General features: G+C 47.6%; 8 protein-coding genes across 8 annotated transcripts; 5 read left to right on the top strand and 3 right to left on the bottom strand.

Moving 5' to 3' along the window:
• Positions 1-210: 210 nt before the first annotated feature.
• On the top strand, positions 211-3,251 carry farB1 (putative C6 transcription factor (Ctf1B)). Its single transcript, XM_032038710.1, has 2 exons — positions 211-574; positions 664-3,251. The coding sequence occupies exons 1-2, from the start codon at positions 330-332 to the stop codon at positions 3,104-3,106; spliced, it is 2,688 nt and encodes an 895-aa protein (XP_031896995.1). The 5' UTR covers positions 211-329; the 3' UTR covers positions 3,107-3,251.
• Positions 3,252-4,728: 1,477 nt separating this feature from the next.
• Positions 4,729-7,484, top strand: BDW43DRAFT_169201 (S10 family peptidase). Its single transcript, XM_032038709.1, has 10 exons — positions 4,729-5,299; positions 5,363-5,467; positions 5,533-5,649; positions 5,700-5,823; positions 5,896-5,911; positions 5,965-6,081; positions 6,144-6,194; positions 6,250-6,403; positions 6,482-6,540; positions 6,628-7,484. The coding sequence occupies exons 1-10, from the start codon at positions 4,951-4,953 to the stop codon at positions 7,201-7,203; spliced, it is 1,668 nt and encodes a 555-aa protein (XP_031896994.1). The 5' UTR covers positions 4,729-4,950; the 3' UTR covers positions 7,204-7,484.
• A 280-nt stretch (positions 7,485-7,764) lies between these two features.
• BDW43DRAFT_302600 (unc-93 family MFS transporter) lies at positions 7,765-9,539 on the bottom strand (the record flags this gene model as incomplete). Its single annotated transcript, XM_032045271.1, has 4 exons — positions 7,765-7,996; positions 8,071-8,166; positions 8,284-8,891; positions 8,949-9,539. 4 exons carry the CDS (start codon positions 9,537-9,539, stop codon positions 7,765-7,767), a joined length of 1,527 nt encoding a protein of 508 aa, XP_031896993.1.
• A 2,237-nt stretch (positions 9,540-11,776) lies between these two features.
• Positions 11,777-14,010, top strand: BDW43DRAFT_168853 (N-acetylglucosamine-6-phosphate deacetylase). Its single transcript, XM_032038707.1, has 2 exons — positions 11,777-12,672; positions 12,766-14,010. The coding sequence occupies exons 1-2, from the start codon at positions 12,301-12,303 to the stop codon at positions 13,684-13,686; spliced, it is 1,293 nt and encodes a 430-aa protein (XP_031896992.1). The 5' UTR covers positions 11,777-12,300; the 3' UTR covers positions 13,687-14,010.
• Positions 14,010-16,289, bottom strand: BDW43DRAFT_168857 (GMC family oxidoreductase). The gene is made up of 2 exons (XM_032038708.1): positions 15,812-16,289; positions 14,010-15,715 (listed from the first exon to the last, which is right to left on the bottom strand). The coding sequence occupies exons 1-2, from the start codon at positions 16,056-16,058 to the stop codon at positions 14,334-14,336; spliced, it is 1,629 nt and encodes a 542-aa protein (XP_031896991.1). The 5' UTR covers positions 16,059-16,289; the 3' UTR covers positions 14,010-14,333.
• A 779-nt stretch (positions 16,290-17,068) lies between these two features.
• Positions 17,069-19,052, top strand: BDW43DRAFT_168785 (aldehyde dehydrogenase domain-containing protein). The gene is made up of 2 exons (XM_032038706.1): positions 17,069-17,708; positions 17,784-19,052. Exons 1-2 carry the CDS (start codon positions 17,224-17,226, stop codon positions 18,796-18,798), a joined length of 1,500 nt encoding a protein of 499 aa, XP_031896990.1. The 5' UTR covers positions 17,069-17,223; the 3' UTR covers positions 18,799-19,052.
• On the bottom strand, positions 19,053-20,761 carry BDW43DRAFT_168758 (putative glucosamine-6-phosphate deaminase). Its single transcript, XM_032038705.1, has 4 exons — positions 20,568-20,761; positions 20,448-20,509; positions 20,235-20,383; positions 19,053-20,170 (listed from the first exon to the last, which is right to left on the bottom strand). Coding segments are annotated over exons 1-4 (1,077 nt in total). The 5' UTR covers positions 20,570-20,761; the 3' UTR covers positions 19,053-19,306.
• A 1,923-nt stretch (positions 20,762-22,684) lies between these two features.
• BDW43DRAFT_314209 (putative beta-N-acetylglucosaminidase) lies at positions 22,685-25,550 on the top strand (the record flags this gene model as incomplete). The annotated part of the gene is made up of 3 exons (XM_032047757.1): positions 22,685-22,781; positions 22,857-25,369; positions 25,434-25,550. The coding sequence occupies 3 exons, from the start codon at positions 22,685-22,687 to the stop codon at positions 25,548-25,550; spliced, it is 2,727 nt and encodes a 908-aa protein (XP_031896988.1).
• Between the last annotated feature and the right edge of the window lie 1,979 nt (positions 25,551-27,529).

Here is a 27,529-nt window from a genome sequence, read left to right as displayed (position 1 = left end):
GCCTCTTTTTTCGTCCCCTTGGACGAAAAAGGTTTGAATGTGGTCCTTTTTCTTTTCCCCAGTTTCCAAACTTATAGAAAAAAAATTTAAATTCTTATAAAACAAAAGAAAGAATAAAGGTCCTCTCCACTCATCCTTCTGTTTTGTGTTCCTTGATCCACCCACCCATTCCTCCTTATTGCCTTTTGCCTCGTGTCATAATATCTTTCGCCCTCTCACTCTCTCCGTCTCTTTGACAATATTACCCTATATGAACATTAAACCCATACGAACCTTTGCTTGAACCATTTAACGGATGACTGGGATCAATTGACATCGCATTCTTCAAAATGACTAATCTCGCTGCATCGTCGACGTCGAGTAATATGGCCGAGAACGAGGCCAAGGGGAAGCGAAAGGCTTCCACGGCGGATCTCCCTGCCAATGCCCGTCCTGTAAAACGGAGGGCATCCAAGGCATGTTGTTGCTGCCGCGCTCGGAAAGTTCGCTGTGATGTGGTTGAAAATGGCTCTCCCTGTACAAATTGTCGCCTTGATCAAGTAGACTGCGTTGTCACCGAGAGCAAAAGGAGAAAGTTCGTCCATACTGAAAACATGTCCCGTTTGCCTCACTTGTCGCAGAATCACGGGCTAACCTCGAGTGCGCTACTTTACCACTTTTCAGGAAATCACGTGTTGAAGTTGACAATGCCAACCATCAGCTTTCTCAGTCACCCGCTGAGGTCCCCGACGACGGTGGAAGTATTCTCAGGAGACTCAGTGAATGCCATGGGTTCTCTGACGTTGCCCCGGCATCTCCTTCCCAGCGCTCTGTAGATCTGGACCAGGGGCAACATATGCCACATCTTCTATGTTCGTATTCTACCTGGAGGTCATACTCTTTGGATACATGTGTGCTGATAGGAACACCATGTATAGATCAAAGTCAAGCTAGTCGAATTGGCGCCGGAGCTGAGCAATTTCGAAGAAGAATGGCGCCCAATCCTGCGGTGCCCGCCACCATGCCTTTGCATCATGTCACGTCGCAGATCCAACAACTGCTAGATCCTTCATTCGCGAACGCTAGATCTGGAGGCATTATTTTGCCCGATTATATCCGAGGATTGCCGCCCCGCTTGCAGAAGGAGGATATTGACTATTTGGCAATGAAAGGCGCATTGACGGTGCCTGATGTGCCACTGCGGAACGAGCTGCTCAAGGCCTACATTCATTACGTCCATACGTACATGCCCCTCCTAGATCTGGAGGACTTCCTGCAAACTATCGTGCAGAATGATGGGATTCGCCGTATGAGTCTTTTGCTGTTCCAGGCTGTGATGTTTGCAGGTACCGCCTTCGTCGACCTGAAGCACCTTCAAGCGGCCGGATACTCGAGTCGGAAGGTAGCTCGAAAAGCCTTCTTCCAACGCGCCAGGCTCTTGTACGATTTTGACTATGAGGTGGATCGAATTTCTCTCGTCCAGTCCCTGCTGTTGATGACCTACTGGTATGAGACCCCAGACGATCAAAAAGATACCTGGCACTGGATGGGTGTCAGCCTGTCTTTGGCACATACAATCGGTTTGCACCGCGACCCAGGTAATTCTCGAATGGATGTCCGACGCCAGCGAATGTGGAAGCGCATCTGGTGGAGCACCTACACTCGCGACCGCTTGATCGCCTTGGGAATGAGACGTCCCATGCGGGTCAAGGATGACGATTGTGATGTTCCTATGTTGACCCTCGATGACTTCGAATTCCACCCATTTTCCCCGGAGATTGTCAACATGGTCGGCAGCTCGGAGATCCTCCAGGATATGAACCACCAGAAAGAGCTTGCGCTCATGTTCATTGAGAAGGCGAAGCTTTGTCTCTGTGTTAGCCACGTCCTCTCGGCACAATACTCGGTGCTCAGCCATAAGTTCGGCGGTACGATGGAAACAACCATGATGTTGGTCCCGAAGAAGTCAGCAGCAGAGACATTCGAGGTTCGGCGATGCGATCAGGAACTGGAAGACTGGCTGGCCCATCTTCCGTCAGAAATTCAATACGCTTCGATGGCCCCCGCGAAACTGACCGAGGCACAAGAAGTCTTACATTCTCATCGGGCGCTCCTAAAGATGGTGTATTTGACAACGTCAAGCGCACTGCACCGGCCTCAGGTTCTTCCTGCCATGCCCTTCCCATCCACGGATGCGGAGCTGCAGGACATTTCTAGGAACAAGGTTCGGTTTGCTGCGGTCGAGATTACAAGCATTGCTCAGGACCTGCACGCTCTCGATTTAACTCGGTTTTTCCCTACGACCGGTGTGACAGTCCTCTTGCCCGCAGTTATTATACATCTTCTTGATATCAAGTCTAGCGATCCCAACGTCCGGATGGTCAGTCTTCAGCGATTTTACCAATGCATGCGCATTCTACAGCGCTTGAGGGAGATCTACGCGTCGGCCGACTTTGCAACATCATTCTTGGAGGCCGCGATCCGCAAGGCCGGCATTCAACTTACAGTTGCGCCGCAAGACGTACAAGCGCGAACTAGTAGCGTGTTCGATTCTGTTCGGCTAAATACATTGACACCGCCCCCAGATTCTTTGGCACAGAAGATTCCTGACCTGACTTACCCAAAGACCAGTAGCGCCGGACTAGCTGGCGAGGCCGGGGAGGCCTCAGGGTTCGCCTCGACCCCGCCACCGTCCGACGGCAGCGAAAACGGCAGTACCAACAACGTTAACCCACATTACCATCGGGACGCTTTCGCTATTCCAAATCTGGACTCTGATCTAAGCATTAGCGAACTCATGGACCTGGCGAATGACGCAGAGGTGACTCAGAACGATTTTGATGCTTTGATCAACTTTGATGACACTGGTGCGGACTTGTTCACAGCCGACGACGGTCTCCCCATCCATGGAAATCCGAATGGCAAGGAGTATGGTTTCAATATCGGCCCTATGGACAACGTTCCGGACCTGTTCGGACCGGAGAGCAAAGCAGTTGGCTTGGCCGGCCTAGGCGATGGGCACCTCCATGAGGATCGCACTTCGACGAATATGGGGACCAACGAGCCACCACGGCCCGAGGTTAACGGCATCCCCGATCTCGACGCCGAGCTTGGATTGAATCTATGACTATAACAAGCTATGTGTTATGATTTTTCCTTTTTCTTTTGTCGGATTATATATTTATGGGGCTAGGTGTAAATTCCTTTCCGTCAACTCATTTTAGTTGGATGCTTTCAAAAGCATGGGCTGGGGAGTTTCTTTTCTTTGCATCATGTGTAACGGCATTCTTGGATGTGATTTATGTCGGTTCCACGTCTCTGTGAGAACAACTGTGTTTATATTGTATAGAGATTATTCGAGGGAAAAAAAGTACATAATGAGGAATATGACAAACCTTCATACTGTTGGTACCTTTTCAATTGGCGGTGAATAAATTCTCCACCCGATATGCAACTTGTGACACAAGTCGGACCAAAAGCAGAGATATAGCATTCCGACCGAACCGATCGATCCGCGGGCCGCCACTCTGTGCCGCAACCCTCCTTGGGTTCTCACACGCATCCGGTCTCGTATCTCTTGCAATGCTGTTCGAGCCTTGGCTTCCGTGGACTCCGGAGGAAGGATCGACAGGCAGTTTTGTGGGACTCAGGGCGTCTGGGTCTATCTTCATCGACCTTCCCTTTCTATTGAGGGAGTAGAAGTAATCATGCTAACCGAAACCAGACCGATGTCGCCTTTTTATTACCCACTGTATCAGGAAGCTTGAGATACTCACTCCACATTCTCACTCTGGACGTGTAAAACAGCTGTTTCTCATTCCTGTCGATCACCTGTAAGGATGGGCTGGAAGGGAAGAGAGGGTTGGATGTGAGTGAGAGATATTGAGGGGAAATGATCCGAGTGATGTGATTTGAATTAATTCACATCAATGTTTTAATGATGTGAGATAGTAATAATACAGTAAGTAATTCAAGATGACACTATGATAAATAATAATAAGCACCGCCAAGCTTTGTTGAGTTTCAAAAACAAGTGATTTCTTAACGAGAAATATACAGTATGTAACCTAGACCTATCACTGACTGGCTTGAATCGTGCTTAATCTTCCGTCTCCGTCTTGTTTCATTGTCCCATTGATCCAGTTGGGCCCGATGAATTTTCTATTCTCCCACTTGACTACTTTACCGAGTAGTAAGTATATTTTATGGGGACCCATTACCAGTATGGCTAATCAAAGGTACATAGTTATGTACTCAGTTCTACAGGTATAATACCTACAAAGTACGAATGCATGCACCGTATTCCTGTGCGTTGTCTCTCCTTGGCCCCAACGCCGCTGTTAGCCTCGATGCGAGGTACCTCAGCAGAGAATTCCCTGCTCCAATCAATTATCCTAGATGATCACCGCTGGTTATTGCGGGGTATAAGAAGCAGCCATGTCAATAGATTCATTCGTGTCGATCCTCTCCGTTTCAGGCAACTCCATTTACATCCTGCGATAAGCGGCGGGATGCGGCTCTTTTAAGAAGTCCTGGGTGGAAATGAGCCGTGAAAAGCGATGCCGCACGCGGAATATTATGAAGTGATCTGCAAGGTTAGTTTTGCTCAGAATATTCCGTGCACCTCGTTCATGGTAAACAAGTCATACGGCATATGTCGGGAATACCACTAGTATTATACTAGTCAATCTAGCAATCCGATACTCGTACATTGCATCCAAGACCCCAATGGTTGCATATAGATTCCCCTCCCACCATGTGGGCCATGGTTCGGTTTTGGAATTCCGTTACACCTACATATAAAATCGGGGTATATTCCTCTGAACGTCAACCTACCGGTAGCTGAGGACACTGCGAGTGGGTCATCTGTAGGTTTGCTTATCGCTCCAAGCGGCTGTCCCTGTATACATATATACATAGCGCATACACCGAACAAAGAATCAACAGTGAACTGGGCTTAGCCTAGTAAATATGCGTGGCTACGTGTTTATTTCGCTACTACCTTTGGTTGCAGCTGGCCCGTCGTTTTTAGGGAGTACCCCAGCATCTGTCGGTAGACGACAGCTACCCAAGAATCCCACGGGGGTCAAGACCCTTACAACCGCAAACAATGTCACCATACGATACAAGGAACCTGGTGCAGAGGGCGTATGCGAGACTACACCGGGCGTCAAGTCCTACTCTGGATATGTCGATACCTCACCCGACTCTCATACGTTCTTCTGGTTCTTCGAGGCCCGCTATAACCCAGAGACTGCACCTATCACTTTGTGGCTGAATGGTGGTCCTGGAAGTGATTCCTTGATCGGTCTTTTCGATGGTTTGTTCGACACCCTTTGTTGACTGCTGTTTGAAACTTGAATTACTGACCCCTGTGGGTTAGAGCTGGGCCCTTGTCACGTTAATTCGACCTTTAATGATTACATCAACCCGCACTCGTGGAATGAGGTCTCCAATTTACTATTTTTGTCCCAGCCATTGGGCGTTGGTATGGATCTGAAACACCCTCTCCTGCTATGGCCTTCCCATGTTTTAACTATGTTCTGCCTTTAGGTTTTTCTTATAGCGACACGGTCGATGGTTCCATAAATCCCGTTACTGGGGTCGTTGAGAATTCGAGCTTCGCCGGAGTTCAGGGCCGGTACCCAAAGATTGACGCCACTCTGATTGGTACAGCTTTACTCCTACGTATCAGTTTGCACCAACTGACATGACGATAGATACTACCAACCTCGCTGCAGAGGCCGCTTGGGAGATCCTCCAAGGCTTCCTCGGTGGGCTACCGACATTGGACTCTAGGGTGAAGTCTAAAGACTTTAGTCTTTGGACGGAGAGCTATGGAGGGTAAGTGATGTCTTTCGGCAGGGGGGTTAACTGCTGTAGCGATTGCGCTGACAGGTCTCGCTTACCCTACAGACACTATGGGCCAGCAGTAAGTTTTATTGGGGGCAGTATCTTTAATAATTGCAAGCCTAATGTGTGTAGTTCTTCAGCTATTTCTACGAGCAGAACGAAAGAATTGCGAACGGCACTGTCGAGGGTATCCAGCTTAACTTCAACTCTCTGGGTATCATCAACGGCATCATCGACGAGGCGATCCAGGTATGCCATCGAAACCGCCGACAAAATATTCCCCAGGCAAAGCTTCTAACTCGTGCCCACAGGCCCCATACTACCCTGAATTTGCTGTGAACAACACCTATGGCATTAAAGCTGTGAGCTTCTCTTTTTTCTCGATATATTCCCACAGTTATTTATTGTCATGAACAGGTCAACGAGACCGTCTATAACTACATGAAGTTTGCGAACCAAATGCCAAGTGGCTGCCAGGATCTTATTTCTACATGCAAACGAACGAACCGCTCCGCGTTGGCTGATTACGCCCTCTGCGCGGAGGCCACTAACATGTGCCGGGATAATGTTGGTATGTACCCGCGTCAAAAACTCAATGCCTATTACTGTATGATAATATGGGCGTGAACCGCTAACGTAGGAGAGCCAGAGGGACCATACTATTCATTTAGCGGCCGGGGCGTGTACGACATCCGGCATCCTTACGAGGTGAGTCAGTCTCCAGTCTGTACATCGCATATCATGCTGTGCACGCATTGTACCTTTAACTAAGAATCTCAATAACAACTGGTGTAGGACCCCACTCCACCGAGCTATTACCCTAAGTTCCTAGCAAAGGACTCCGTGATGGATGCCATCGGCGTCAACATCAACTACACCCAGTCCAACAACGACGTCTACTACGCCTTCCAGCAAACGGGCGATTTTGTCTGGCCCAACTTCATCGAAGACCTCGAGGAGCTCCTCGCGCTCCCTGTGCGCGTCTCCCTCGTCTACGGCGACGCCGATTACATCTGCAACTGGTTCGGTGGCCAGGCTGTCTCCCTCGCCGCGAAGTACACCCACGCCGCCCAATTCCGAAGCGCAGGATACGTCCCCTTAAGAGTCAACGGCGTCGAGTACGGGGAAACTCGGGAGTATGGGAACTTTTCTTTCACCCGTGTCTACGAGGCAGGCCATGAAGTCCCTTACTATCAGCCCGTCGCTTCTCTCCAGTTGTTCAACCGGACCATCTTTGGCTGGGATATCGCGGAGGGTCAGAAGAAGATCTGGCCCGGCCATAAGACGAATGGAACGGCGACGGCTACCCATACCCAGTCGTCTGTGCCGCTATCTGCAGCGACTGGTACCTCCAGTGCTGGTCTCTGGTGATTTTACTATATGGCATGGTAGATGTCATAAATGGTCGCCATGGAGCAAAGGGTATGTATGATATGACATCATGATATCTGATGCATGTAAGAATGATGTTTTCCATGTACATACATGCACATGCAACGGAGTTTGATTGAACACTCAGTTGTCGGTAAAATGGGATAGGTTCCAGTCTAATTTTTCTTGTGCTGTTATAGGAGCCGGTCTGTACTGATATACTGCGTATACCCAGCTGTAGAATAACCACTTTGCGTTGGTCAGAACAGAAAGCCATCCTACACAACACACCAATTCCCCCAAACCAGCAGCTTTGCTAGGAGGCAGAAATAGAGTCGCATTCATATATTAACCATTAGTGAGCACTAGCATCATAAGTTACGTTTGGAAAGAAAAACAAATCCAACGGTTCATCAAAAAGTTAGAGCTGAGCGCCCGCCCCCCAACAACCACCACTGAAACTATCCAACACGTATCATAATTGAGATCAACTCCTATTGACCTTAAATGTAAAACACACGCACACACACAAGAAGACAAAACAGCGAACAGTAGGCGAAATCAAGCGACAGACGTCCGCTTCTCCTCTGCCTTCTTAGATGCCTGTTCTTCCATCGGAATGTTACCCATGACATCCTGAGCTGTCTCGTCGGAGAATTTGAGATCATCTTCAATGTCAATATGATCCTTGATCTTGAAGAATATGACAGGGGAGGCGATCAGAAGACTTGCAAGGAGAAGGCCCCAACAAGAGGCAAATTCAGTCATGAAAGGGGTTTTATCAAGGTCCAAGCTGTGCAAGGTAGTTGTTAGCAAGGTTTCACGACCGAGTCTGAACCTGAAAGATATGCTTTCTCGGTGACTTACGCCCACATTCCCGCTGCGCCAGCGGACTGGATTCCCTTATAGAAACCGGCAAAGTTTGCCAATTTACGAGCATTGTTGGTAAGAGATCCCATGAACCTGTGTCGCACGAATATTTTGTCAGCCTTTTCATATTAATAAGTTGGTAAGTTGGAGAGGGGGGTGCTGATAGATAAAGCCAGTCCGGGAGAGACTGGGTAAAGGCAAGAAACTAACCAATATGCGCAGGTTTGAAAGGCAGCATCGTAGAAACCATAGAACATGTAAAGAAACATAGGACCAACGTAGCCACTTTCGGACCAGTCCTTATCGAGCGGAGCTTCCGCACGGGTGTACTGCTTCTGAAAGGCATATCCACCACCCCAAATGCCCATTGTGAGGACGAAAAGTAAGAAAAAGTTGATTTTAGCGCGCATACTCCGAGAAAAGAACTTCATATCCAGAGTAAAACCAAATACGAAGGCGCCGACCATTTGCATGAGCCAGTAAAGACAACTGTTAAGAGACCTCGTACGGACATTGAAATAGGCACCATTGACGCTATTAAAATGGTAGCCATAAAACCAATTGCTCGACAGGAACAAGGGGAATAGAAGGATAATATAATAGTCAGTGCGTAGGGTGTCCAGAAGACCTCTGAATTCAGATTTCCAGGAGGGATTCTTCATGACAATGACGCGTGAACCATCCTCACGCAAAATATACTTTGAGTCCGACAGGCCCCAGCAAAGGATAAAACCGGCAGCCATAAGGACCATAAAGGCGATATAAGTACCGTCATTTACCCGACCAGCGGTAGAATGCAGGTTCTGACCCAGAGGGACCTGTGCGCACCGTTAGCACCTAGATGATGAGGCCAAGACGTAAGAATAAACACCCACCAGGCTACCAATCACACCACCGAGATTGAAGATGACCCAGAAGATCGAGATGTATTTGCCCTTTTCATGTTCGTGCGGATAGCTCATCATGACAGCACCCTGGGCACACCACAACAGCCCAGCACAGACACCGAGAAGCGCGCCAGAAAAGATCAGAAAGCCGGCATTCGAGTTATGGTTATATGAGAGAAGCGATGCCACATAGAGGAAATACCCAAAGCCGCCGAAGGACAGAGTTAAGCGGAGGCCAATGCGATTGGCAATGGAACCAGCGAAGAAGCCTACCACGGCAAACGTGCTGTATAGAGCGGTGTTGGCCTTGTTGACGTCGGTAGGGTCGACCTGGCCACCACCTCCCAGCCCACTAACAGCATTGAACATACCGGGGCAAAGGAAGCAAACAAAGGAGACCAGGATGAGTTGAGTCATCGGCGACGCAAACCAGGGCAGGGTCAAAGGACCAATCTTCAAGGGCTTGTACATCCATGGCTTCCCAACGACGGAGGAGTCCTGGCCAGCCTCAGGATCCGAGGTGGTGGCAGGAATCTCCTTCTCGGCGGGATGGTCATCTCCCGCTGTTGAGTTACCCATTGCTTGGGAGATTCGAAAAGGGGGGATCTCAAGGGGTTGTGAAAGAAGAAGCTGAATAAAGAGCTCGTTTGGAAGAGTAGGGGTACCTTCACAGGGGTCAGTACCTGGCAATGGAATGCTAATGCACAAGAGTGGATCAAAGGAAGGAATCAGAAGGGGCGATGAGGTGGTGGTGAAAAAAAGTAAGTAAGCTTTGCAGGAAGAATGTAGGAGAGGCAAGGGAAAAGGGGGTAAATAGATCTGCAAATGTAAACAGGGAAAGACTCAGAAAAAAGAAGAAACTAAAAGGGGAGAGAGAGAATAACAAGGGGAAAAAATAGGATATTACCGGCGACAAGTAAAGTGGTTGAATGGTGTCGAAACAAACAAATCAAGAAGTGGATGAGAACAAGTGAAGACAAGAAGGTCAGATGTCTTTACCTTTTGAGAAGAGGTATATATACAAGTCAAAGAAACTGGAGGCGAGTAGCACAAGATAACACCAGTGTTTGTTGTGGTGTGACTGGGTTGGGGAATCTCAATCTGGGGTAAGGGAGAAGAGGGAAATAGAGAAACAAATATGGGGGGGGATATTAATAGCCAAACCAGAACAGACCCCAGAGAGAGAATCTTGGGTTTGGACTCAAAGTCGTATCCAGCTGATACTTGTGAGGTTCAAGCCACCATATGGGCAGTTGTGTAGTGTAGAGAACCCGTGGATACCACCATAGATGATAATAATACCACATCCACGAACTGATAGTGGGGAAGGAGACAAAGCCATGATGTTCGATAGGAAAGCGAAGAAGACGTACCTTATTTTTATTTATTTTTGTTATCGTGGGGAATGTTGCGTTGACTTGGTATCAGTCAGGGTTTTTGTTTTGGTCCACTCACTCACTTATATCTGACCAGAATCAGGCGACTTGAGAGTACAAATCGTGAAAGAAAAAGAAAAAGAGAAAATAAATAAATAAATAAAAAAGAAAATAACAATAATAATAGAGAAGGTACAGCGGGAATCAACCAAGAGCTTTCTCTTTGTCTTTCCAAGTGCGAGCTCGAGTGGAAATTGCGGAGAAACTGCAACGAATCAACAGATTGCCGATCGGGGAAAATTAAGAGTCCCAGAGTTGGCAAAATGAATTCTGCAAATAACCCTAAACTAGGTCAGGTTGAATGGAAGTGATACCTTAATTGAAATTTTTTCTTTTGAAATAAAGATTTTTTGAAGAAAGAAAATAATCGAGGAAACGATAATTTAGGGTAAAAGAATCGTGTGTCAAGTCACTGAGTCGCGTGTTCCTCAAGTCTTTTTAGTACGATTTTAGTTTAATAGTCTAGTCGTTTCTATGTTTTGCTTCTGGAGTTGCTATCTACCTATAATAGGGAGAATAAATATCTATATCTATCTATCTATATCTACAAGACATATATAATTCATATCTAGAGATAGGTGGCGATAGCCGTAACAATAACAATTATTAGAATAATAGATAAAAGATAGGCCATGGCAAATAGGGAAGCTACCATTAGGATTGAATTGCAAATTGCCATCGTTATTCTAATTTTGATTGCTCCTCTTTTTACTTCTTTTTCACGATTAGGAAGCGAGCCCGTTCCACGGGAACGCAACGAAAAGTGCAAGGTGACGGTAACATCGGCTGTTTGCAACCTTCACCCGCCCAATCGATGCCGAATGCGGGGAGGCGAATTTGAGGTGTAGCGTCGTATTGACAGATCAGAATGAAACCATGGATACTCCGGTCGGTACGTTGTATGTACATACATCCATACAGTACATATGTGCACAGTCTCTCCTCTAAGGAGATAAAGGAAGAAAAGATTAATTTATATTTATATAATTGTAATTTTAAAAAGACATATAGGGGAAGGAGAGTAAGGGCGACTACATTTTCCACTGTAAATAAACTCATTTACCTAAACAAATCTAGTGTCTTACCGCAGCACCAGGCATCAAGGGTGCAATTACATATCTCTGTAAAATGTACCGGAGGTCCTGTATCCCTACACAGACACTGCCGGATATGGTGAACGCCTTAAGTGTATGGTCGGTCATGCTTGGTATGAAAGGTGTATGTATTGGTAACCGGAGCGGTACTGGTCTTGTATTAAGTTATGACAAAGGTACATGGAGTTGTATCTGCTGATGAGTAATCCACCCATTAACCTTTTTGTATGCATACTCACTATCAATGTATACTATTTACTACCTAGTGATAGGTAGCGAAAATATTGCAAGTGATGGATGACCAGAATCACGTTCATTCTATTTACCTTGAAACCTAAAGTTTGTGCCTGATGGTACATTCCAGTGGAAAGAACTCAACACCCTTGAGTCGGATCCAGATTCATTCCCCATCAGACCGTAAAATGTGACATCCGCTTCAAAGGAGGATTATCCTGTCGATGTCACATTCTGATTCTGTGGGACTATTGCCCCGTAAGTAGGTAGGTAAGTAGCAACGTCAGAAACAATAGACGCCTCATGGAGCCGTTGAATGCCGATCTTCTTCACACGTTTTCCCGGTGATTTCCCCTCTCTTCCATTTATTTACATTAGATGTTACTATCAATCTATGTGGTAGTAGCAGCAGCCTTTGGCCTGGGGTCTGAATCTACTCATATACATACTATACTCGCTGATGCTCCTATCCGTGAATTAATATTCCCCTTTATTTCTCTGGACCTCTTCCCTCCCTTCTTGTTTCCCGCCTACTTGTCAACTGCCAAGACACTTTGATCTTTTTGTTCCGTCGTCATGCCTGGCAAAACAGCTGCCCCGCCGCGCATAACAAAATTTACTAACTGCCGGATCGTCCGCGGTAATGAGCTCATCGAACAAGATGTCTGGATTGATTCCCTCTCCGGGAAGATTCTTCGCGATCAGGAAGCCTTCTATGAATTGCACATGTCGCCCGATGAGGTCATAGACCTGGGTGGTCGAATTCTCGCCCCAGGACTGATTGATGTACAGTTGAACGGCGCCCAAGGCTTTGACTTCTCTGTTCCCAAGGCGTCGAAGGAGGAATACGATGAAGGATTGCGCATGGTCAATAAGGGACTCGCCAGAACAGGCGTGACATCCTATCTCCCAACCGTTGTTAGTTCAACGCCGGAGGTTTATTGGAAGGTACGTTTGAGCACTGCCGGCGTTTCTAGTCCCTGTCGCCCTTCGATAATGATAACAGCAACCAATAAACCAAGAGTCTAATGTATCCCCTAGGTCCTTCCATCATTAGGTCCTTCTGGAGCCAAACATTGTGCAGAAGACGGTGCAGAGTCGCTGGGTGCCCACGTTGAGGGTCCATTCATTAGCCCCGGCCGCAATGGTATCCACAAAACTGAAGTTCTGCGTGCCGCGAAGAGCTTTGAGGATGTTGTCGACTGCTATGGCAAGGAAAATTTATCGGGAGAGACGAAAAGTGTAAAAATGATAACAGCTGCCCCCGAAGTTGGTAACATGGTCAACAACATCCCGAACCTGACTGGCCAGGGTATCATTTGTTCGATCGGACATTCAGACGCAACGTACGAGCAAGCCATGAACGCCACCAAGCAAGGTGCTATCATGATCACCCATCTTTTCAATGCCATGCGGCCCTTCTACCATCGGAATCCCGGCGTATTCGGTCTTCTGGGCCAAAATGAGTGCCGCCGACCTTTCTATGGTGTCATCGCCGATGGCATCCATCTCCATCCGACCTCAATCCGTATTGCTTACAACGCACATCCAGATGGGCTCATTCTCGTTACGGACGCTATGAAACTGTGCGGTCTCCCGGACGGTGTCTATGATTGGACGAACGGGGAACGCATCGTGAAGACTGGAGCTCGGTTGACTTTAGAAGGTTCCGATAAGATTGCAGGCAGCTCCGCCACCCTCATCGAGTGCGTAAACAACTTTCGCCGATGGTCGGATGCGTCGACTGCAGAAGCCCTAAATGCAGTTACTGCCACTCCCGCACGTCTTCTAGGGCTTGAAGGCGTCAAGGGAACACTGGATTGTGGTGCAGATGCGGATCTGATCGTTTTGACTGACGCACCTGACCCCTATTCCGGGCCAACCTTAACAGTCGATCAGGTTTGGAAGCGCGGCATCAAGATATATGATACTGAGAAAGGAACTACCAACGGAGAAGTATAGCATTGTGAGGGCTTTATTCGCGAGGTTATGCTATGTTGAATAATAGCGTTCGTGGTTTTGTAGTTTGTCCCCTTTTAGAGTATCGTGTTTATGGTCGCTTGCTTGGATTGATATTTAGTAGCTTGGTCTGGCCTGTGCTTTTCTGTTTCTGGCGCCCTTAACTCACATTCATGCCTAGTAGCTTTCATCCTTGTGTTTTGAAGAGCAATTCACCATAGAAAATCTTCATGTGATATAGACAAGTTAGAGTATTTTAATCATTTATATCATAAATAGACGGGAATCTCAATTGGACTCTTCTCTATTCTCTTGTGAAGATTTTGCGCTATATACAGGCGCTAAAAATATCATCGCTCTCAAAGCCACAGGAACTAGTACAGGAATGCAAAATATGGGAGGGGTATTATGATAACCCCAACGAGTTGAGCACGATCCTACACGCTGACAATTTGATTTTGTCGCTATGCAGACTTTTCTTTTCCTTTTTTTCTTTCTTTTTGTCTTCCTTCTTTTCAATTTGGTGTTGTGGACATAAATCATGAATCGTGCGGCATGTCAGGTGGTTTTCATGCCGCTCATATACAACCCCTACATGGTTTTCTTCACAAAACAACTAGGGGTTCTAGGGAAAGGACAGAGAAAAGTGTTTACAGACGAGGCTGTTCACGCTTCCATCCAGCCTCTTCGGCAATCAATTCTGCGGCACGCTCTCCGACAGCCAGCACAGTCAACATTGGATTGATGCTGGGCATTTCGGGGAAGACACCGGCATCCGCAATACGGACGTTCTTCAGACCACGGATCTTCAGCTGAGGGTCGACGACAGCCAGAGGGTCACGGTAGACATCGCCCATCTTGGTAGTTCCAGCAGGGTGATAGACGGTGTGGGCCGCACGACGGCCATATTCAGACAGCTCCTCATCAGTCTGGATCTTGGGGCCGGGGGCGACCTCACGCTTGATCCAATTCTTGAAGGGGGCTTCCTTGGCGATCTCACGGGCTGCCTTGAGACCAGCAACGATAGTGGCAGCATCATAACCCTCAGGGTCAGTGAAGTACCGGAAGTCCAACGCCGGCTTCACATTGGGGTCAGCCGAGGTCAGGTAGATGCGGCCACGGGAGCGGGGGCGAGGAATGTTGGGTGTCATGCAGAAAGCATTAACAGGAGTATCATATCCGAGGCGGCTGGTGTTATAGTCGAAGGGGATCTGGTAACAGTGCATCATAACATCCGCACAGCGGCCATCGGAGCCAGCGGCATTGGGAAGCTCGCGGCGTAAGAAGATGCCAGCATCGGAGTCCATGGTGGTCTGGTTAGGGGGCACGGGGCGGTTAAGCTCCCACATAATGATACTCTCGGGGTGATCAACGAGGTTTTCACCGACACCAGGGATGTCCTTGACCACCTGGATGCCCAGCGAGCTCAGTTGCTGTTGAGGACCCAATCCGGACAGTAGCAGCAGACGAGGAGTGTCCACGGCACCGGCACAAAGGATGGTTTCCCTTTTAGCTCGCAGGGTGTGCTTGGCGCCAGACTGCAGGGTTACATTGACACCAGTAACAGCATCGCCTTCAACGTTCACACGGGACACCCAAGCATTGGTTAGAATGGTCAAGTTAGGACGCTTCTCCTCACCACGCAGGATGGGGTGGATATAAGCGACACTGGCGCTGCTGCGACGGCCATCGTCCGGGTTGTAAGAGATGTTGAAAAAGCCAACACCCTCGGTCAATTCACCATTCAGACGGATCTCCTTGTTGAAGTCGGGAATGATGGGGATGTTCATGGCAGACGAGCAAGCCTGAACCCAGTCCTTGCAGAGCTGGTTGCGATGACGGGCGTGTACAGGTTGGACGGTATTGCGCAAGTTGTCCAAAACGCGAGTGAAGGTCCCAAAGGACCAGCCCTTGCAACCTTGCTGTTCCCACCTCTGGCAGTCATATTCGAAAGGACGGAAAGAGATCAGGGTGTTGTGGCTAGAGCAACCACCGAGGACCTTGGCGCGCGAGTGACGGATATGGCTATTACCTGTTGACCAATAAAGTTAGCAACTAGAACCTCTTCCCTCTGGGCTTTCCAAAACTTGCGCGTCCACTCCAATGTGTGTCACGATATTGCACATACCCATAGGTTGTTCGGTGGTGGGGTAGTCGTAGTCCAGCTCGCCTCCCAACAAGTTGAGCCACTCCCTCAGGTTGAGAACCCGGTCATCGTTGAAGTCGCTGGGACCACCCTCAATAACAAGGATACGCTTGTTGGGAAGGTACTCGGCCAGGCGGCTAGCAATGACACAGCCTGCCGTGCCACCTCCGACGATAATATAGTCATAGTTGTTGACATCGCTGCTGGGGAAATCGTTTGTGGTAGCCATGTTGCAAAGAAAGACGTAAAACTTCTACTAGATAAAGATACAAAAAGATGCAAGGAAAAGAGGGGAGAGACTCGAGGAAGTGTAATGTGGCTGAATGGGGGGGAAAGAAAAGAAGGGTGAAGGGAGAGACCTGCCCGAATTTTAAATGAGAAAACTAGAGATGCGGTGATGGAGGCCGTCGGCCGTCGGCCATCAGACCATACATCTCATCCTTTCTTCCTGACTTTTTTTTTTTTGAGTTCCAATCTTTACCTTCTTTTGGATCCCTTTGGGTGGGTCACCTGAAAAGACATGAAGTAGCCAATGATGGTGAATTTAAATCTTATAAGTGGAGCCGCCACTAGAGATTAGATAATACTAGTAGTACTCCGGAGATAGAACCATGCATGGAAAATCATCGATCAGTACCCACCTTGCTCAATTCTCCTACTATGATCAAGGGTTCTATATGAGAACTCTCGGTAAATTAGAGTAAGAACCTCATACCTAGCCCCTACTCTTTTACCCGCAAGAGTCGATTTCCCGTGAAGAGAAGCGATGCTGTCAGATTCATCCAGCTTAGAATGTCGTGAAACTACTATTCCTACTTAACGACGTCAAACCCCACACGACGTTTCGCGCTAAATTACGCCACGAACTATGCACAGACCAATCGTTAACCCAACAAGGCAGCTCAACGGAGAATCCACAGTTGAATACTGAGAAAAAGATGCCGCTCAGGATTGGATGAATAATGATCATCAAACAATTTCGAAATGCGTAGAAGAATCCTTTATAGTACCTCATTCTTTTGACTATGTTTGGTAATAACTTCCTGTATGTTGTCACCAAGTTTCCATCCGAGAGTGAAGAAGAATAAAAGAGTGAAACTAAAGGGTAAAAAAGATTGCCTAGTCCGCCGAAGATCGCCGCCGGATGGATTAGATAAGATGAGGGGCAGCAAATCAGAGCTTTGGCGGTCTGAAAATATGCAAAGCTTAAGGTCTTCCGTCACCATATATCCATTCTTTTCTTTCCTTGCCCCCTTCCTCTCTACTACCTACTTCCAGAGAACTACTAGATAGTAGTATATGAACTATAATAGCAATTGAAGATTTGGATACCGATCCTCCTTTATCCCCCTTGGAGAAGAAAACAACATCCTAATCTAAATTCGACGCAAATCATGTCCTCGCTTCCTCTTCCTCCACGGCAGCTTTTCTATGACGGCAAAGTTCAGTCTGCCTCTTCCGGTAAGACTTTTCAGTCCGTCAACCCGTCTGATGCCACCCCGCTTGCCGAAATCCAAGTCGCCTCTCATTCTGATGTTGATGCGGCCATCGCGGCTGCCGATCGAGCATTTCCCTCATGGTCACAAACCCCTCCCGTTGCCCGTGCACGAATTCTCCAGAAGGCATCTCTCATACTTCGTGAACGAAATGATGAAATTGCCCGGGTTGAATCTTTAGATTCCGGGAAAGCTTTTACAGAGACGAGCACAGTGGATGTTGTCACGGGTGCTGATGTTTTGGAGTATTATGCGAATCTTGTCGGGGGCGGGGGTCTGAACGGGGAGACCACCCAACTGAGAGAAGACGCCTGGGTGTACACTAAGAAGGCCCCCTTGGGGGTCTGTGCAGGAATTGGCGCATGGAATTATCCCATACAAATGTACGGTCCCCACCTAAGCATTGAGAGTACATGTCCCCACGCACTTCAACGTAAATTACTAAACGACTGAAATAGTGCCCTTTGGAAGTCTGCCCCTTGCCTCGCCGCCGGAAACACTATGATCTACAAGCCTAGCGAGTACACCCCGCTTCATGCACAGACTTTGGCAGAGGTCTACAAGGAGGCTGGGCTTCCTGATGGCGTGTTCAACGTTATATATGGCGCCGGCGATGTTGGTGCTTACTTGACCTCGCACCCAACGATTGCCAAGGTTTCCTTCACCGGCCAGGTGGCCACTGGAATGAAGGTCGCCGGTTCTGCCGCTGGCAACATGAAGTATGTGACTATGGAACTCGGAGGGAAAAGCCCCCTGGTCATTCTTCCCGACGCGGAACTAGAAAACGCCGTTGATGGAGCTATGATGGCCAACTTCTACAGCACCGGCCAGGTCTGTACCAATGGGACCCGAGTGTTTGTGCCCTTTAGCATGAAGTCAGCTTTTGAAAAGCGTCTGCTGGAGAAGATGCAATATATCCGCCCCGGACCCTTGTTTGATGAAGCTACCAACTTCGGCCCCTTGAGCTCTGCCGTCCACCTTGAGAAGGTAACTTCCTACATCCGCCATGGTATTGAGACGGACAAGGCCACCCTCTTATACGGTGGGCTCGGCAAGCCTCAAGTACCGAAGGAGTTGGAGAATGGATTCTGGGTCCGGCCCACAATCTTCACTGATTGCAAGGATGACATGCTCATTGTCAGGGAAGAGATCTTTGGTCCCGTAATGTCGATTTTGTACTATGAGAACATCGAGGATGCCGTCCGACGGGCCAATACTACCGAACTTGGGTTAGCGGCAGGCGTTTTCACCAAAGATCTTAACTTGGCCCATCGCATCATTGATCAGCTTCAGGCAGGTATCACATGGGTTAATACCTGGGGTGAAAGTCCGGCCGAGATGGCCGTCGGTGGATGGAAGAAGAGTGGCGTCGGTGTTGAGAATGGCCGCAAGGGTATTGAGGCCTGGGTGAAAAACAAGAGCACCCTCGTTGACATGAACGGGTCCGTCGCAACTGTTTTTGCTAAGTTGTAGGTATTGAGAATAGTCGGTTTTTCCGATGATTCTCTTTTTTCCGTTTTTGAAGCGCTCTAAAGTAAATAAGTACATATTTGAGATAGATGAGCATGGATGCAATATACACGCTACGGAAAGGAATAAATGAAAAACAACAGATATGAAAACGATTCAAAACAATCAATTCAATCACAAAAATTTAGTAACACATTTTCCTGTCATTATTATCGAGTCTATCTTTTATGAAGAAATTTAGTTAGGCAACCTGGGCAGCAACACTGAGTACCAAGCCGTCTATGGATATTGGTAAAAGCACAAAGTAAGTTTCTCAAGTAGCGGACCCATCCAAGCAACAAATCAAAAACTATGCCCTACTCCAATGCGAACGAAATGAATGACAAAGCCCTCTCCTGGAGAAATACTAATATAGGATCCTGGATACGTGTTGAGGAAAATTGCCAACTCAGAACTCGCTTGTCCAACCAACACTGTAAATTTGAAATCCTAATCCCCATGCTCGGCGTGGTTAATGAGGGATAACTCGATTGCTCATGCGGTCGAACATTAGGTCGCCCTTCAATGTCGAGTCTAGCCCGCTAATGGCTGAATCGACCATTCGGGAAGACATGCTATCAGGAGTCAACTCATCTTCATCTAACGTCTGGTTGAGCTGAGTATTTATTTTCAGGTCCTTTGGGACCCTCGGTGGTGTTGACGCTGGAGTGGGTTGCTGATTCGTTTTGCTCACCCCAATAAGAGCAGGGACATACGTCCTCGGTCGGTAAACAAGAGGCGGCCCTTGTGTACGTGCATCGGTACCGGATTGTTCAATTGCCTCAAAGTACCGGACTGTCTTAACTTTGAGCTCCAGGGTCGCATCGCGATCGCATACAATCAGTGGATGCTGATGTAGCTGCAGGGCCGAAAGGGTCCACATATGATTGACACCGCCTTCGAGGCCCTTCTCCACTGCCAGCGCCTTGTGGGCTCCAGTAGCCACAATAACAACTTCGCGGGCTTCCATAATTGTTTGAATACCAACGGTCAAGGCCATCCTAGGCACTTTGTCTAGGTTTCCTCCGAAAAACCGGGAGTTAGCTAGGATCGTATCATAGGCCAGTGTCTTGACTCGGGTACGGCTGCTCAGTGACGATCCTGGTTCGTTGAATGCGATGTGTCCGTCTGGGCCAACGCCGCCCAAGAAGAGCTCGATGCCACCGTAACGGGCGATCTTTGCCTCGAAAGAGGCACATTCGGCAGCGAGATCTAGAGCGTTTCCGTCGAGAATATTGATATTCTGAGGCGGGATGTCGACATGAGAGAAGAAATGTTTATACATGAAGCTGTGGTATGATTCAGGATGGTCGCGTGGTAGCCCGACATACTCATCCTGGGTCAGTCAGCACGCGCCTTGAATTCATTGGTAAAGAAAACTAGTTTTGGCAAGGACCTACCATATTGAAGGTGACGACATTTTTAAAGGAAATGTCGCCTTCTCTGTAGCGTTGTACAAGGGTCTTGTAGATTATCTCTGGCGTACTGCCAGTGGGAAGACCAAGAACAAATGGTTGATCTTGCGTAGGCTTGAATGCCTTGATGCGACCTAGCGTGAGTCAGCGACAGCCCAAGTATAGAATATGCTTAAATGAACATCCTAGTGGACATACTGATGATATAATCGGCTATGTACTCCGAGGCCTCCAGGGCAGTTTCTCTGATTATCACTCTCCTATACAAGTTAGAATAAAATTGTTAGGTCAGCTCGGAAGAAAAGGACAGTGCCATACATGATGAACGGTGGTACTACGTCACCGATAAGAGAGTGGGGGTAAAGCTTATGAGTTCTCAGGGAAACCTGAGGTGAAGGGGATTCTAGGCAGAGGAGTAACAGTATATATTGTATGCAAGACTGCCAAAGATGTATGTTCAAGGAAAGTAGAGAAATCTTTGGATGAGAGAAAAGATGAAGAGCAAAGGAGAAATGTAATTCTCGACAAAAGAGACGAGTGGCAGCAATATGAGGGAAAAACCAAGGTGGCTCTGCCCCATCCTTCCATGGATCTGTTACAGTTACCTGTCAAGCCAGGTTGAGATCGGCTGCGGAGTGTGACGGCATGATAATGCGACAGACTGGGTACTATACTAGAACAAGGGAATCGTATCATTATCATAGTCAGATTCTCACTGACACCCACCCCCCACATTGCAACCAGGAGTAATGAATATCACATATTCCTAGATCCTCTTTGTGGAAACCATAATCGAAGAGCAGTACCAAAAAGAGCAACACCTCTACAATACCTACCAATATATATATATAGAGAGAGAGAGAGAGAGTTGTATAGGTATACATATCGATATCATTCACACTTTGGCTTTCCTGCTCATTCGTATTGAAATATTCAATACTATTGTTGCTAAGGAAAAGAGTAGTATCTGCAGTGGACTGGTGACGCATACACTTTCCCACTGATATGGTAGAGTGCCCAATCAACAAAGGGAGTCCGCGTAAGGAAATGAATGGCCTTTGTCATGGAAGATAGTAGTAGTATAGTAGTAGATAGTGAAGATGACGGCTCACTTCGACGTAATGTTGCACGAGGAGGTGGCATACAGAGTTCCGGCAGGTGACTGGAACTGCAATGAAGACACTAAGTCGAAAGTGGCATAGTACATCAAAATTTCAATTGCTTGACAGTGCCGTTGCATTCGGTGGAATCGGAAAACCGGGGAAAAGGCTCATGCAACCCTCTCTTATCTGCTCTATGGCGTCGTATTTATTGGACATCTGTCTACACCGGAAGGTTGTATTAACTTGTACTGAAGTGATACCAATGACGGTTCTGTATGGTACTACCTGTGTATCTAAAGACTTTCGGTATGTATGCATGTATCGCAGTACAGTAAAGTATAATACGACTTAGGTAGTACTTCGTACTCTGTACTCTGTGCAACAAGCTGGAATTATCACGTGAGACTAACAGGTGACTCGACCCTGGCTTTGCTTCAAACCTCAACAGGTTGAGTTTGCCGGTGTTTGCAAAGAATATTGCTCCATTGATGCCTTTTCGCTCTCTCCCTCTCTCTTTTTTAATTATTCTTTTTGATTTTTTTTTTAAATATTTTTGTCTGTTTTGTTCTCTCCCATGACGGCTTTTTTGTCTTTCTCTTGGTGTTCTCATTGTTTGGGAAGGCAAACTTTTACCAAACCCAATTCCTGTATTATGAACCTCTTAGTATTGAACCTGAATTCATTCCATTTCTTTCCCCCACCACTCTATGCATTGTCATTTGTCAAAGCATTGTCCACCACTTTCTAAAGCTGTTAATAGCTTATGGGGCCAGCACAGTCCAGTCCTTGAGCCCCTGGTTTTGCTTGGATGAATCCGAACTAGTCTATTCCTAAGCTGCTTTGTAGTATCAACTGCCGGCTTTGGCCCCGGCCGTATTCCCCGACATCGTTTGCGGCGTGCATCCCAACCTAATCTTCTGCCCTCCCGACACCGATCCTGAGATTTGACCGTCGCTCTGTGGGTTAGCTTGCCCTCGCCGTTTGTTGTGTTAGGTTCTGCACTGGCATTCCTCATCTAGGGCCCTCATGGCCCCAAAAGAGGACATGCTACCCCCTAGCTGGGATAATCTAGACAGGTATGCAACAATTCCCACTGCCACGCCGACTGTGGACTGTGCATCACCACCACCGCTTGCGTGGTCACGGCCGATTGCAGCTATTTTACCTGTCGCCTCAGTAGCTTCTTAATTTTCTTTCTCTCTCTTCTATGTTTCATCGAGAATAAGCCTCGTATTGCTGTTACTGATTTTGGACTCCCTTTGGATGAGTGATCCTCGCTGACGATTTGGGTACCATGGCTTTTTCGACAGGCAGATGGGGCAGCTCTTTATGATGGGTTTTGATGGGACGTCCGTTGATCCTCAGATTCGCTCCCTCATTGAGAACTACCACCTGGGCTCGATTCTATTGACTGCGAAGAATTTGAAATGTACCGCCGCCTTCCTCTCTCACTATTGACCTTACGACCGTATCACATGTACGATAACCACTAATCTACTCCTAGCCGCAGAAGATGCGACGCGACTAGTCCTCGAACTACAGACGATCGCCCGAGAGGCCGGTCATCCGGTGCCATTACTTATCGCCTTAGATCAGGAAAATGGGGGCGTGAACAGTCTCTACGATGAAATATATATCCGACAGTTCCCCAGCGCAATGGGCATCGCTGCGACAGGCTCGAAAACACTCGCTCATGATGTTGCTATGGCTACTGCCCAGGAACTTAAAGCTGTAGGAGTAAACTGGATTCTGGGACCCGTCTTAGATGTGTTGACCAACATACGAAGCCAACCCTTGGGGGTTCGTACCACGGGCGATGACCCCCAAGAGGTGTCGCAATACGGCGTGGAGTATATGAAAGGGTATAAGGAAGCAGGGTTGGTGACATGCGGCAAACATTTCCCGTCATATGGTAACCTTGAATTTCTCGGGTCCCAGGCAGACGTCCCTATCATCACCGAGTCGCTAGAACAACTCAGCTTGAGTGCGCTGGTTCCATTTCGAAATGCCATACTCCATGGCATAGACTCTATGATGGTAGGAGGTGTTTCCATGTCATCTGCCGGGTTTAACGTGATGCACGCTTGCTTGAGTGAACAGGTTGTGGATGATCTGTTGCGCAAGGAAATGAAATTCAACGGCGTGGTTGTCTCAGAATGCTTGGAGATGGAAGCACTCACTCATAATATCGGTGTTGGTGGAGGGACAGTGATGGCAAAGAACGCGGGCTGCGACATCATTCTCCTATGCAGGTCATTCCCAGTGCAACAAGAGGCGATCACCGGATTGAAGCTTGGCGTGGAGAACGGTATGATTGGCAGAGCTCGTGTAGAACAGTCCTTGCGCAGAGTTCTGAACTTAAAGGCAAAGTGCACGTCCTGGGAGCAGGCTCTCAACCCTCCAGGACTTGCCTCTCTCACGCAGATGCAACCTTCACATACCACGCTTTCCACCAGAGCATACAACAGCTCAATCACTGTGGTGCGCGATAAAAAAGCCCTTTTACCCTTGTCCAACATTCTTGAGCCCAGTGAGGAGTTGTTACTTTTGACACCATTGGTCAAACCATTACCGGCTTCTGCAGTGTCTCGCTCGGTTACCGAGCACATGGACCTATCTATGGAGCCTACGACATGGGACCGGACTTCTTCTGTGTTGAGTGGCGAGAGTGTCTTTAAGGAGCTGGGAAGATCATTATCGCGACAAAGAAATGGCCGTGTTTTGCATACCTCCTACACAGCGAACGGCGTCCGCCCGATCCACGAAAACTTGGTAGATCGGGCCAGTGCGGTCATCGTAGTCACTGCTGATGCTAACAGGAATCAATACCAATACGGATTTACTAAGCACGTATCTATGATCTGTCGGTCGCAGTTCACACCGACTGGTGAATCTCGAGAGAAGCCCATGGTCGTTATCGCCGCTAGTTCACCGTATGATTTTGCGATGGATCCTTCAATCGGAACTTACATTTGCACCTATGATTTTACGGAGACAGCTCTAGAGGCACTAGTCAAAGTCCTTTACGGGGAGATAACCCCCATGGGCTCATTGCCAGGATCGATTAATCGCAGCCAAAAACTTCACCAAGCAAGACAGCATTGGCTGGTGGAAAATTGGAATGAAGAAAGGGACTCCCATGCTTTGGATTTTCTCCTGGATGCGGTGAGGGATGACTCTACCCAGGTGCAACGTTCAGAGTTGCTAGGCGTGACGTCTTGCAGCTTCCTCTTGCGGAGAGAAGAAATTGACGAGGCTCATTTTGTTGTACGAAACAGCAGCACACAAGCCCTCTATGGTTTTTGCTCGACATATTTCTTCCGGTCTACGGGCACCGGCGTCATTGGGGCCCTGATTGTCGACCCGGCAAGGCGGAAGTTATCAATTGGAGCTTCTCTCCACAACCGCGCAATTCGAACACTTGTCCAACGGAAAGGGGTGAAAAGGTTTCAGCTCGGTTCTCGCCTGCCCGGGATTTACCTTGGTATTCCGTCTGCTAATCCCGTGGAGCGGAAAAGGCTGCGGCAATGGTTTGCAAATTTAGGCTGGAACACAGCCCTCTCGCGGCCCGTTTGTAGTGTGGTGTTGCGTAACTTGATGTCTTGGAACCCACCAGATGGATTAATCCAAGGACTCCAGAATGCAGATGTGATTTACGACCTTGTATATGGCTGGGATTATGCTGACTCAATCCTTGACCATATCAAAACTAATTCTAGACAAGGTGTCATAGATATCTATAAGGTGGCCCTCGGGGGAGCGCCCAATTGCGGAATCATCAGGGCTACGCGACCCAGTGATGGGGCAATCCTGGGTAGCGTGGTCGTTTATAACGGACGAGCCACCTTGGCGGAGCATATGCCTGCTCTGAAAGCCACGCATTCGTCCACAGGGGGTATTTCTTCCCCTGTCATTTCACCTTCCGTTGGTGAGTATGCCACAATCATGCAGGGTCTAATCTTCCTGGGTATCAAGCAACATCGTAAACAGGGGGCCGATGCTGTGATTATGGATTGTGTGAGTATACCACCTGTTCCCACAATACTGTTTGGTGGCCTTTATATTGACGCTAAGGGAATAGGTCGACGGTGACAGCAACTTCGATAGTCTGTCTGGAATAATGGGCTTCAGTACGCTGCATAGCTTTGAGGAAGTTAACTGCGATGCTGCGACCTGGACAATGATGACGACGTCTTGAGGGATCCTCTTCCCAACCACCCCCCCTCCTTTTTTTTTTATGCCCAGTGTCTTTCTATTTCCATCTCTATTGTATTTTCTCTCTCTCTTTTTGGCACTTGGCAGTTCGAGGCCACATGATATCCACTACGTACTGGTTTCTGTTACTTAGAAGCTTTCTTAGGTATCCGCCATCCTGGAACCTTTTCCTCTTTCGCCTTGTTTATTTGATTAATTAACTTTGTATATTCTGAGAGTATCATGCTATTTGGAAATTTGCTTAATGATTAAAGGATGAAATGATGGATCCTGGCATCGGGCGTATGGCCAATGGAAGTTTCAGGCTCCGTTTTTGAGGTCTTGAGAACCCAAGGGAAATTCGCCAGTAATAAGTTCGATGGATGCCTAGGGGAGCGAAGCAGATCGGATTTCGGGTGATCCACGCGCTGTTTGGTATTGGCGCAGGAACACGAATGCGGGCCTGATTAGCAAGTGGAGACCAAGTTCCAGTCAGAGAGGGCCCTTTTTTTCTTTCCCTTTTTTTTTCGTTTTTAATTTGGCGAGGGGCTTTAGGTTTTCATTAGTTCAATTTCTCTTAGCAAAGCAGTCCTGATAACTCCAACCTCGGAGGAAGAAGACGCCAAGACCCGACCCTAGAAAATGGACCAATTGCTGAAAAGCCTGAGGCCGGGTTGACCGATTGACAGTTGTTCCCTTTGTGAAGATCCCGATAGCGATGGACGGATCTTGCCATACCTACTTACCTAGTATTAACTGTCAACGGAAACCCCGTACGAGACCGGACATCGTCACAATGGGGATAGGGGGACATTGCGCATGAGTAAAGGTTTGGTTCGGTTGAAACTGCGTAAATGAAGCAGGACGTTTCAAGGCTGTACGGTTTGCGACAAAATTTTATCACTTCGAAGAGTGAAGTGGTTCTGTCCTAAAACGATGAGCGAGCTTCTGTTACTGTTTTCAGGGCCCTCGGAGCCTAATTTAAGTCCGTCCAGTTCGAGTGGGTGCGAGTCTAGCCCAAGGATATACTTTCTACCGTGCAACTAATTCTACGGTGGGTTAGTTTAATTTAGTTGATGCGGAGTCAGGTCACTGCCCAGTCAAGTGCCCGTGAGCATGGACGTTTGCGGATTCGCGATAGTAAGTAGGTAGGGGACTTGAAAGTGGACCAGCATTCCTTTCTCCGTCATCTCTTTACTTCCCTCCCTCTGTTTTTCTTAGAAATCAAAAAGAGGGCGAAAAAAAATTATGTATTTCTTTTATTATTTTACTTTACTTTATTACTATATTAGTCTTTCCTTTTAAAATAAAATAAACTGGAATAAAATTAAGATTAAAAATAAAATAAAAAAAGGAGAGGAGGGAAGAGAGAGAGGGCCATGGATGTTAAAGTTTTCTCTCTTTGGTTGAAAATGCTCCAATGCTGCAATAAAGAGGGTCCAACAACAGTCCATGGCCCAATGCAGTGGTTGAATCACACAATGCAGGATATTCAGGAACCAGAATTCTTTTCCAAGAAGACAAAGCAGGCGGCAAACATTGTCCAAGATGACGACACAGCACGTTATACCAATGTCCCTTATGATCTTGTTGACAACGATGGATTCTCTTCCTCCTGCATAACTAGTAGTATCATTAGAAAACTTTCTTAGAGTACCTTGTACCCTGAGCTTCTGGTAATCCGCAGTCGAAAAGCTACTATACGGAGTAAGTGAAATGGAGTAGTTACGCAGTACAATACGATACAGAGGCGATGCATGATCGCTAGGGCATACCTACTGAACAAGACCATATATCCATCGAGAATTATACGAAGGATGGAGGCGTCGCCCCTCCCTGCTCATACCAGTCGTGCAGTATCCATCGAAGGTACTTTGTATAAGGCACTAAGTGCCCAGAGAATCCACCGTTCAACGGTGTGTTATTTACACTTAACGATTCTGCAAACATGCTCTGGGGCCTAACCCTGAAGTAGTGAATCCG

The sequence above is a fragment of the Aspergillus alliaceus genome, assembly GCF_009176365.1.
Source record: "Aspergillus alliaceus strain CBS 536.65 unplaced genomic scaffold BDW43scaffold_45, whole genome shotgun sequence".
In the NCBI taxonomy this organism is placed as follows: Eukaryota; Fungi; Ascomycota; class Eurotiomycetes; order Eurotiales; family Aspergillaceae; genus Aspergillus; species Aspergillus alliaceus.
The sequence above is the reverse complement of the archived record's forward strand: the minus strand, read 5'-3'. Positions and strand labels throughout refer to the sequence as shown.

What these genes read in the sequence shown, in the direction of transcription:
- BDW43DRAFT_168785 (XM_032038706.1), top strand. Translation starts at nt 17,224, where the DNA reads ATGTCCTCGCTTCCTCTTCCTCCACGGCAGCTTTTCTATGACGGCAAA. An exon ending in TGGAATTATCCCATACAAAT is followed by an intron (nt 17,709 to 17,783) that starts GTACGGTCCCCA and finishes CGACTGAAATAG; the next exon opens with TGCCCTTTGGAAGTCTGCCC.
- farB1 (XM_032038710.1), top strand. Translation starts at nt 330, where the DNA reads ATGACTAATCTCGCTGCATCGTCGACGTCGAGTAATATGGCCGAGAAC. An exon ending in ACCGAGAGCAAAAGGAGAAA is followed by an intron (nt 575 to 663) that starts GTTCGTCCATAC and finishes ACCACTTTTCAG; the next exon opens with GAAATCACGTGTTGAAGTTG.
- BDW43DRAFT_168857 (XM_032038708.1), bottom strand. Translation starts at nt 16,058, where the DNA reads ATGGCTACCACAAACGATTTCCCCAGCAGCGATGTCAACAACTATGAC. An exon ending in CACCACCGAACAACCTATGG is followed by an intron (nt 15,716 to 15,811) that starts GTATGTGCAATA and finishes ATTGGTCAACAG; the next exon opens with GTAATAGCCATATCCGTCAC.
- BDW43DRAFT_168758 (XM_032038705.1), bottom strand. An exon ending in CATAGCCGATTATATCATCA is followed by an intron (nt 20,384 to 20,447) that starts GTATGTCCACTA and finishes GACTCACGCTAG; the next exon opens with GTCGCATCAAGGCATTCAAG. An exon ending in ATGTCGTCACCTTCAATATG is followed by an intron (nt 20,171 to 20,234) that starts GTAGGTCCTTGC and finishes TGACTGACCCAG; the next exon opens with GATGAGTATGTCGGGCTACC.
- BDW43DRAFT_169201 (XM_032038709.1), top strand. Translation starts at nt 4,951, where the DNA reads ATGCGTGGCTACGTGTTTATTTCGCTACTACCTTTGGTTGCAGCTGGC. An exon ending in GATTGACGCCACTCTGATTG is followed by an intron (nt 5,650 to 5,699) that starts GTACAGCTTTAC and finishes ACATGACGATAG; the next exon opens with ATACTACCAACCTCGCTGCA. An exon ending in TCATCGACGAGGCGATCCAG is followed by an intron (nt 6,082 to 6,143) that starts GTATGCCATCGA and finishes TCGTGCCCACAG; the next exon opens with GCCCCATACTACCCTGAATT.
- BDW43DRAFT_168853 (XM_032038707.1), top strand. Translation starts at nt 12,301, where the DNA reads ATGCCTGGCAAAACAGCTGCCCCGCCGCGCATAACAAAATTTACTAAC. An exon ending in CGCCGGAGGTTTATTGGAAG is followed by an intron (nt 12,673 to 12,765) that starts GTACGTTTGAGC and finishes TGTATCCCCTAG; the next exon opens with GTCCTTCCATCATTAGGTCC.